The sequence below is a fragment of the Frankliniella occidentalis genome, unplaced genomic scaffold (assembly GCF_000697945.3).
Source record: "Frankliniella occidentalis isolate FOCC.00 unplaced genomic scaffold, Focc_3.1 Scaffold273, whole genome shotgun sequence".
NCBI classification, from domain to species: Eukaryota; Metazoa; Arthropoda; class Insecta; order Thysanoptera; family Thripidae; genus Frankliniella; species Frankliniella occidentalis.
The window spans coordinates 213,987-223,514 of record NW_026267399.1 but is presented as its reverse complement, the minus strand read 5'-3'; the positions used below and the strand labels follow the sequence as shown (position 1 = coordinate 223,514).

The window sequence follows — 9,528 nt, the reverse complement described above, 5'->3', positions numbered from 1 at the left end:
CCCGGCCCGCCCCGCCCCGCGGTGATGGGGCTCCGCCGCTCGCCGCCGTGGGCCAAGGCGCCCCAGATTATACACTGCCCCTGGTGCTGCCGGGGGATGCGGTGGATAGTTCTTTTCTTGTTTGTTGGCATTGGCGGGTGCGCCCTGCCGAAGAGAAGAAGGCGGAAGACTCGCGAGTCTCGCGCTCACTTTGGCCGCGGCGCAGAGTCTTTCTTGATGATCCACATGATGTTCGCGGCGCTGTCTCGTGCACCGCGGCGGCGGCGTACGCGGAGCGATCAGGGATCCAAGCCGCGTACGGCAGTGGCGCCTCCTCTCTCCCCCTCTCTCCGCCGCTCAATAAAACAGGCGCTTCCCGTCAGAATATGACCTTTTGCGCCCTGTCAGGGGAATGTTTGTCAGGGCAGCGGCGGCGGTGGCAGCGGCGGACCGCACGGCCTGTATGCTTTATTCACACTGATCCCCCCCGCTGCTGCTGCTGCTGCTGCTGCTGCTGCCTCCGCTACACTCGCGAGCACGCCCCTCCCCCCCTCGCCGCATTCGCCGCAGCACTTGCGGCTTGTTAGTGTCCTGCTTGCACACTTCTGCCACGCTCTGCCATTGTACACCGTACTTTGGCAGTACTTTTAAAAAGAGAGAAAGGAAAGGTTAGTCGGTTACTATGACTAAAAGCGACTAAAAGGTAATTAATGTCGAATTGTATGTGGTCCGTAAATACAGTGAACCTTTCGGAGTTTTTCTGGATAATATACCATTTTTGCTATAACATATGGTTGAAACTTTGTTAAAGAATAAATATTTTCGCGTTTGTTGTGAATTACGCGTGTGATCAACATAAATCCAAGATGCCTTTTAAATTCGCACTCATATAGACTCGTGCTCAGAAAAAGAAAAAAAAACATTGGCAAAGAGTTTCTTAGAACCCCCCCTTTTTTTTTGTTTTTTTAGGACCCGATGTGGACCGGCTCCATGCTGCTGCACTATCTCCCGAGGGTGTGCTGTTCCCGCGGTGATCTCCCCTGTACACAGCTGGGGCCGGACCCCTCTCCCTACCCCCACCCCTACACTGCACCGACCCAAGTGCACCACGCCGCGCCGGCGGTCGCAGCTCGAGAGCAGGACCAATATTTGAACGGGCCTCATTTGAGCGTGCCATTATGACCGGAGGGGAAACGCTGTATAGTGCAGCGGGGGCCGAGCGGGCGCTGCTGCTGCTGCTCGGGGACCCCTTCAAGGTAGTGGAGGTCATCACCGGCCTGGTGGACGACGTGGGCGACGACGACCGCCGGGCACCCGGTCCGCTCGGCATTGATATGCGAACCCCGGACACGAACACGTGGTCGCCTGGCCGAGCACTGAAGGGCTAAGGACCAGCCTCCTTCTCTTCCTCCTCCTCTTCCTCCTCCTCTTCCTCCCCCTCTTCCTCCCCCCCCCCCCCCCCCCCCCCCCCCCCCCCCCTCCTCCTCCCCCTCCTGCTGCTGCTGCTCGTCTTATGCATGACGTGCTCCGTCAGGATATTGCCAGGGCCGGGGCCCATTAGACCCCCCGGGCACACCGGCCCGGCTGACCACAACCCTGCCCTGCCCCCACCCCCATCCTCGGCACGGGTACATAGTGCCACAGACGGCTGGGGCTCCGTTTACCGTACCCGGTGCCGCTTTTCAAATCCCCCGCTTGTTTGGCCGACCGTGTGGGGGAAGCGCCCGTCCGTCCCGTGCCCTTTCTCCCTTTTGCCCTTCCCCCCAAGAATTGATACTAAGCCGCCGATGCTGAGCCACTTTCTGGCGCGGCTTATGTCAAGACATGACGGCAGCGCGCGCAGCGAGTCACGAGAGATAAGTCCGCTGATGGTCCTCCCGGGAGCGCGTGGCCCCGGCCTCAGTCCCGGCCTCAGCCCCAGCCTCAGCCCCGGCCGCCGCCGGCTGCTCCAACGGGAGCCTGGAGAGTCGGCTGGCTGCCCCCAGCCTCATGCCATCCGCCCTAATCTGCAGACCATGATCCGCCCCTGCGGACCTGCCGACCTGCCCTGACGCCCCCGGCCCGCCCCCGGCCACCGCTCCCCATCGCACCCCGCGCCCCAGACGGTGTTTTAATTTCTCATTTACGGATAAGCCTGAGATAAAGGGAAAGCGCGGCTGTGGCGGCGGCGCCGCCGCAGTTGCGTGAGAAAAAGTGAACACCCCATCATGTGGTGCAGCAGCCGCGAGATTGCGCACGCGAGAGAAAGGCTGGCCTCTTAATTGGTCGCATCCTGCTTTCGTAAGAATTTGAAGACATTGACAGCACCTCACATCTCTTGCATTTTCTTCTGTCTTCTATATTTGCTTGTGTGTCAGGTGCACACGAGCAAGCAATTGTGTGTCGGTATCTGTCTGCCACTTTGTTTCCACTCTTCATTAGGGGATGTTGACGTATGGTTGGCGTACCAGCTTCAGGTGACGTGCTAATACTTGGTCTAAGAAGGTCACTCGGGGCACATTATATGCAGGAGAGAGAGAGCGACAAACACGAGTGAGCAGGCTCACTTGTACCTCCGGAGGCCGCGCGGCGCGCGGGGCCACAGGTCAGCTTGTGCGCTGCACGCGCTCACGTATTAAAGTTGTCGGATAATTTCATAAAAAGTTTATCGTCGGGTTCACGGTTTAATAAGGGCGTGGCTCGGCGCGGCGCGGACTCACCGATGTGCGGATTAGCATGTTGGCAGCCCCGAGCGGATGGAGGAGGGCTGGACGGCGCGCGCCCGCCCCCTCCGTCCCGATGCTGGCGCTCTCTGTTTTATGAGTAATTCTAGTTCCTGTACCTCCCAGCCGCGCCCCCCCAAACGCTCCAAGCGAATTCAACGTCAACACGCGGAGAAAACGACGAGGCGCTTTAAAAAAATTAAATAAAAAGAGATTGAAATTTTTTGTTTGCTTCCTAACAAGAGCCTCGTTTCCGATTTCGCGGCACGCTCTGCGGATCGGTGGCTGGTGGCGGACAGGGTGGGCCAGCCGTGACTCGTGACTCTGTCGGTGCGCCTGACTTCTTCCGCCAGTGATCCCATCGCATTAATGTTAAAATTAGTTTCATGAAACATTTCGCTGGAAACTTGTTGTCGTAACGGTGGGCAAACTGCGATTTCATTCCATCTCTGTCGTGTCAGTGTTTTTCGTGTACTGTACTATTTTGCGCTCTAAAAATTTATCACAATCTCAGCTACTAATTAACCAAGAGGCGTCTTAGCGCGTCGACGTCCTGTTTTATCCTCGGCCTCATACATCACACACCTCGCACCTGCGTCGAGGCGTGTGGGGCGAATAACGGGACGCCAGTTTCACTGGAGGGCGCTGCGTTGGCACAGACTTGGCCCAAGTCAATGCGGCCATCACGCTGAGTGACGGCTTTCTCTGTGCGAGCGGCGCCACTTGCCTTGCCATCTTTGATTATACCGGGGGGGCGCCCGGAGGGAGGTAAACTCTGTGTGACGCGGTTGCTCGCCCGCCCCCGCCCTCCCCCGCCCCCGCCCGCGGCGCCACCACGTCGAGGCACGCCAAGCAAGCCCTGGGTGTCGCGGTGCGTCGCTGCGTCGCACAGGTAATCTGGAAATGGACTCACTCACTCTGCTCTCTCGCCCCACCTGGCGCCCGGGCTGTGCGTGCGTGCCTCTCTACCGACCACCCTGCTCCATGGAATGGGTGGGAGGTCCGATTGCTAAGCACCGCGTTTTGTTTCAGGCGCGTTGTTGTTTCAAGCAACGTATTATTCCTGTCGGCAAAACTGCCTACAACTTTCCATCGTTCATATTAGCTAGGTGGGCGTGGTGGTCGGTTCGAGCGGCTAGTCCTAGTCTGCGCTTGCCAGAGTTTGTTTGTTCGATGTCCTCCACATATCAGAGTAATTTTTTCCTGTTTGTCTGTCTACGCACTCGTTTTGTTCGGCATCCGAGAGCTGGAATTCCCTCACTCTTCTGTGAATTTGCTGCGCAAACAGAAAGCCTCGCAGATATATAGGTTCAGAAACACAAACACAACTTCTGCTTTTGTTTGAAATGTTTTCTAGGCGTTTTAGCTGTAACTGTAAGAATGTCCTGTCCTATGCTACAATTTCCAACATTTTCGGCGTGAGTCTATTAAGGTTTTTAAAATGCACTGTTCTAACGCCAAGCTGTCTTCAAATGAAACTGAGAAAAACATATCTTCGTTAATTTACGATTTTTATTATAATCAACGATTATATTAATTGTTATTGTCTCGGTTATTTTAAATGTAAGACCATTCATACATCTCTGGCGAAGGGTAGTAAGTCAGCGCACTGTATCTGTATTAATACAATAATATTTTAAAAGTTTACTCGTGGAAAATTTTCTCCGTAAAAGCCACAAATATTTTCAAAAGTGCAAGGCGAGCCTGTCTCTTTTTCTTCAGAAATCATAGGAACTCACAGCTCTCTCACTCCCTCACTCAGCCTCAGAGGTGGTCCGCCGTGCCCGTCCTGGCGCTGACCCCTGCCGCCGCAGTGGCCGGCCCACGGCCCCGGCTGCCGTGCTGGTGTGCGCTACTTTGTCCATTAGAAGTGGAGGGAGAGCGGGAGAGGTACCCTCTTTAAAGTTGAATGCAGAGGAGGGGTTGGGGGGGGGGGGGCGTAGTGCGAGCTGTAACGCAATTACGTTGTGATAAAGGGCCCCTGCTGCTGCTGTGGTCTCTCTCTCACTCACTCTTACCCTCCCCATTATCTCGGCTCTCTGTCTCTCCATCCATCCCTTCTCCTCCCTTTCTATATTGACTATGAATGAATGACCTGCTGCTTTCTACTACGCTCGTCATCGGGGTGTGTTAAGCCCAGCCCTAAGAGGCCACCCCACCCCACCCATTGCCACCTGGCACCTCATCCGGCCAGTGAGCAACTCTCGCCACTCAGACCTACTCATAGAGGCACCTCATCCTCCACAGTAACACCACAGGCTCCCTCGCGCAGTCCCCCTCACCCCCTTTCACACATCCTCCTCTTCCGTTCCCCCGTTTTATGCGCCCCCATAAAGTTTGCTTGAAAATATACCTCGACGACGCGTCCCACTGTATTGGACGGGGGTGGGGTGGTGATGGGGGTGCTGGTGGGGGGCACCCACATCTGCGTATACGGCTCAAGTGTCCCACATGCAATGCTGCTGCTGCCGCCTCGGAAATATTATTTTCTTACGGGCAAGAAAGTGGTAAATTTAGGGCGCCCGGCGGGGCAGCAGCAGTAGCAGTAGTATAAGGATGCGGACGTGAGTGCGTATTTCATCCCCCACAAGCACGGCGGCTGGGGGAGTGGGAGGAAGAAAGATGTATGGTGGGAGTCTGCCTCTCTCTCTCTCTCTCTCTGTCTGTCTCTCTCTCTCTCTCTCTCTCTGTCTCTCTCTCTCTCTCTCTCTCTGTCTCTCTCTCTCTCTCTCTCTCTCTCTCTCTCTCTCTCTCTCTCTCTCTTGGCCGGCTCCACTGCCGCCCATTAAATTCACGCCGTGTCGAGCCGAGCGGTACGGCGATAAAAATGGAAGATGGAAATCAACAAGGCGAGCGCACCCGTAGTGCCCGGGTGCTGTGCGCCTGCTGCACGGCGTCCGCACCTTCACGTCGGGCAGCATTGATCGGGGACGACGAGACGGAGATGGAGATTTGTGTGGCTCCCGCCCTCACCGTAGTGTGTTTCCTTGTTGCAGACGACGTGCCTGTCGGAGCTGCCGGACGTGGCCGCCCCCCGCTGCAACGGCCGCCTGCCGCTGTCGCACTCCCACATCCACCTCGGGTACCCGGACTCGGCGTCGTCCTGCTCGAGCAAGGACAGTGCGCCCGAGGCGAGAGGTGAGTCGATTTGGCTTGCGAGTCCGTAACTCTATCCATGACAAGGCATAAAATAACACAGCAATTTTAATTTAACCTAAAAAAAAACATCTAAAAATCGACTAGAATTTTTGATTTTGATGAAATATTTTACATGTGAAAATCATGATTCGATAAATAAAAATATGTGTTGACCGTGCAAGGTTGCGGTCTGAAATGAGTTTTCTGTAAGCATTGCTAGTAAACCTCTTTTTTTTTTTTGTAATCGTGACGTGATACCTTCACCAAGTGCTTCGCGGTGTTGCTTCCTAAACTTATTCATTTGTGTCACGCGGGTTTGTTGTCGGTTCCTGGGCCCACCCTGCAGCTCGGCCTTCCTCCTCGTTTGTTTTTGTGCGAATAATCACATCTATTTAATTCAGGGCCGAAGACGACCCCGCTTGATGAATATATAATTTGAGACGAGGATTTGGGAGAGAAAAGGGGGGGGGGGGGAAGCGGTCGGGGTGAAAAAAAAAATAGGGAAAGGGATCGGAGGGGGTGGCGTTAGTGAAGAATGAATTGGCCTGCCTGCGACCCAGTGCCACACTCTTGCGGGGGAGCGGCCGACGCCCGGCCCGGGCGATAGCGGGTCTGATTGGAGCTGCTGCGCTGGCCTGGTCGGCCACCCCCCGCGCCCCTCCGACCCACCCCCTCGCAACCCGACCGCCTTAGGGAAGGGGCCGGGTGGTTCCTTTTTGTTATGCACCGTGCGTCTGGGGTCCTCTGAAAGCAAGAGGGATTGGGGTGGACAGTGTAGAGCGGTCCCGACCGGGTGCGGCTGCATTGGGGCCTGGCCTGGGTGGGCCGGGAGCTCGCCTGCCGGCGCCAGGCCAGCTATGCCGCCGTACCAAAGGTGCGTCCCCCTACGATAGCCCGGCGCACACATGAAGACCGTCGTACAGAGTTCACGACTTGCTCTGCTGCTATGTCGTCATAACGAAGGAGGGTTTGCGTGTGACTGCGGCTCGGGCCCTTCTACTGCCCGGCACTCACACGCACAACGAGCACGTCCGCGCGGCCCGCTGTTCTCCCCGGCGGCTACGGCCCGGCCCGGCCCGGCCCTCGCACCAAGTGGTTTTCGTTGTTGGCCGAGCACTCGCTTGCAGACAGAAGCCGCGGCCTGATACCTACGCTCGAGTGTGTCCCCACCACCCCACTTTCCACCACTAGTGCACTCCTTCCGGCACGCCCTGCGTCTCATGAAAAATCCACGCGGACGCTGGAAACGTCCGGCTCTATGGGCCGTGTGTGTCCCATTTACCTACGGCGGTCGGCGGGCTGCGGCGCCGAGTGAAACGCGCGCAGGCGAGCTGGACCCGTTCGCGGTCACGGTCACTGAAAAAATTTTTTTTAGGAACCCTCCGACTATTACCTATGCAATTCAGGGTTGAATTGAAAAAACTAAAAGAAAATAATTTTGTAAGCTGCAGCTGCGATCAATTAGGGCAATTTTTGTAACAGAAAGCGTTCCCTTTGTAGCTTACAAAGTATTTGTACAAACAATTCCATACACTCTAAATGTCAAGGACAATTTTTGTAACTAGCACCGGACTTCTGCGTGCATAACTAAATTCAGATACAATATTGTGACTTGCTAGTCACTAAATGTGTGTTGGTAGTAACAATATTGTATCTGAGCTAGTTATGCACACAGAAGTCCGGTGCTAGTTACAAAAATTGTCCTTGGACATTTAGAGTGTAGTGGTTTGTAAGCTGGCAAAGATTTTATTGCGAATTATATTTGTGAAATCCTATCTCTTTCAATGAAAATAGTAAAATTCAAAGAAAATTCTTTGTATGAAAACAACGCAAAATTTGTTCGCAAGGGTTTAACAGTGAATCGCGAAAATCATCGGTACGCCGGAGTAATCTTTCTTCTGCCGCCTGGTGCAGGTCAGGATTGTTGTAACCAACCCTGCCCACTAGAAAAAAATTCTTCCGGCAGCTGCCCTCTTCCGCCCCCACAGCCTGCTGGTGAGCGCTACAGGCCGCAGGCCGCCTGACAGCATGACGAAGGAGAAATCAATACACGCGCAATACTTTTCTCCGGGCAGAAGGAGGAGAAGGCTCGCCGTGTGTTGACGGTCTGCAGGCTAAGGAAATTGTGGCGGGGCGGGGCGAGCCTCAGTCATCGGGTCTGGATCGGTCAATCACTCTCGGGGGACGTCGGCGGCCGACACTCGGTGAAGGAGCGTCCTGTCCAGCCCGTGCGGCCCTGCCTGCCTGCCAGGCCCTTCTCTCTTTTGGAGTGGACCGTTCCCCCCGTCTCCTGCTCACTCCCCCCTGCTCCTCTCCCTGCTGAACCTTCGCGACCGAGCGATTTCCCCCTTTTCCCTCCCCCCTAAGTCCCAAACACTCGCAGCAGCAGCGACGGTCGGCGCCGACGGTCCGTGCAAAGGCAGTTTACATTACTCTGTATTGGATGGCCCCAGGGAGGGGGGCGCGCTGACGTTGCGCCGGCGTCTCTCCGACCTCCGTGATGCACTCTGAGGCAACAGCGGCGGCGGCGGCGGCGGCGGCGGCGGCAGCGCTGCGGCTCCGAGGAAGAAGCCAAGAAGCAGCAGCAGCTGTGCGGTCCCGAGGAAGAGGCCAAGGAGCAGCAGCAGGGGTGGAAGCAGCGGGCGAAAGGAAGCAGGCGCATTCGGCATTCCGGCGGGGCGCGGCGTGCGGCCGGAATTAGGGCGAGGCCGACACTGCAGTGCACAGTGATGAATTAATCCCCTCGGGCCGGGCCGGGCCGCGCTGCGCAAAGCGGCGCCCCTCTAGGAGCTTGTGGCGAAATCGGCAGCCTTGAGAAAGGTATGAAACGCTGCAAAGAGGCCCGATGGCAAGAAAAAAAGAAGAGACTATGCAGCGTTTCGAGGATGCTACTTGAGCCAAAAAGTCGTTGCACGCGTTTTTAACACTTGCTTTGCAGAAAAACGGAAATTTTGCGACTTTTTGATTCTGCCGTGTATGCGAAGTTGCTTTTACCCCCGCCCCCCTCCCTTTCCAAAATGTTTGCAATGAAACTATAAAAATCTGCCATTAATAGAACAACTGCCCGCGATGAAGCTGCATAGTTCAACTAAAGTTTTAGGCTACAGTATTGCCTACTCGGATCCATCCGTCCGGGAAATCCTCTATATTTTGCGTTATCCAAATCCGGACACACTACTTTGCATCTTCTGATCCAAACCGTTCGGGATAGGGTCGAAGGCAGGCGGCCGCGCCACGCGCCGCCCTGGGGGCCCGGGGCCCGGGGCCCGGCCGCCCACAAGGGCCTGCCACAAGGGGCCTAGCTCAGGCTGCGATCAGCACCGACCGGCCGACCGGCGCTGAGGGTGCAGGGGGTCTTATCCCGCAGTGAATCACATTTTCATGGCGCGCTTTGGTCTTTGAGGTCGGCTCGGCTCTGCTCTGGTCCGGCTCGTGTAGCCTTGATGTTCTCCTCCAGGATGGGGTTCCAGCGCACCGCCTCAGTCAGCGACATCTTATTATGTGCCGAGAGTGGTGGTGTGGTGCGACCAGCACCCGCAGCCAGCTTCGCGCCGGGCGAGGGAAGAGTTTCAGAGCACTTGTTATCTCTGTCCCTCTCTCTCTCTCCCTCTATGTCGTCCTATCTCCCTCTATCTCCAGCCCTCTGCCTGAAAGCCAGACGGCTAATGGCCACTACAGATGTCGCCACGAGGACATACTATTGAATGCA

General features: G+C 56.0%; 1 protein-coding gene across 2 annotated transcripts in view; it reads left to right on the top strand.

Moving 5' to 3' along the window:
* LOC113218226 (dipeptidase 1-like) overlaps window positions 1–9,528 on the top strand; it is a 192,473-nt gene that overhangs the window by 105,686 nt on the left and 77,259 nt on the right. For both annotated transcript variants that reach the window (XM_052273454.1, XM_052273453.1), the window contains exon 3: window positions 5,678–5,819. In XM_052273454.1, the coding sequence (XP_052129414.1) occupies window positions 5,678–5,819 (142 nt within the window). The remainder of the gene's footprint in view (window positions 1–5,677; window positions 5,820–9,528) is intronic.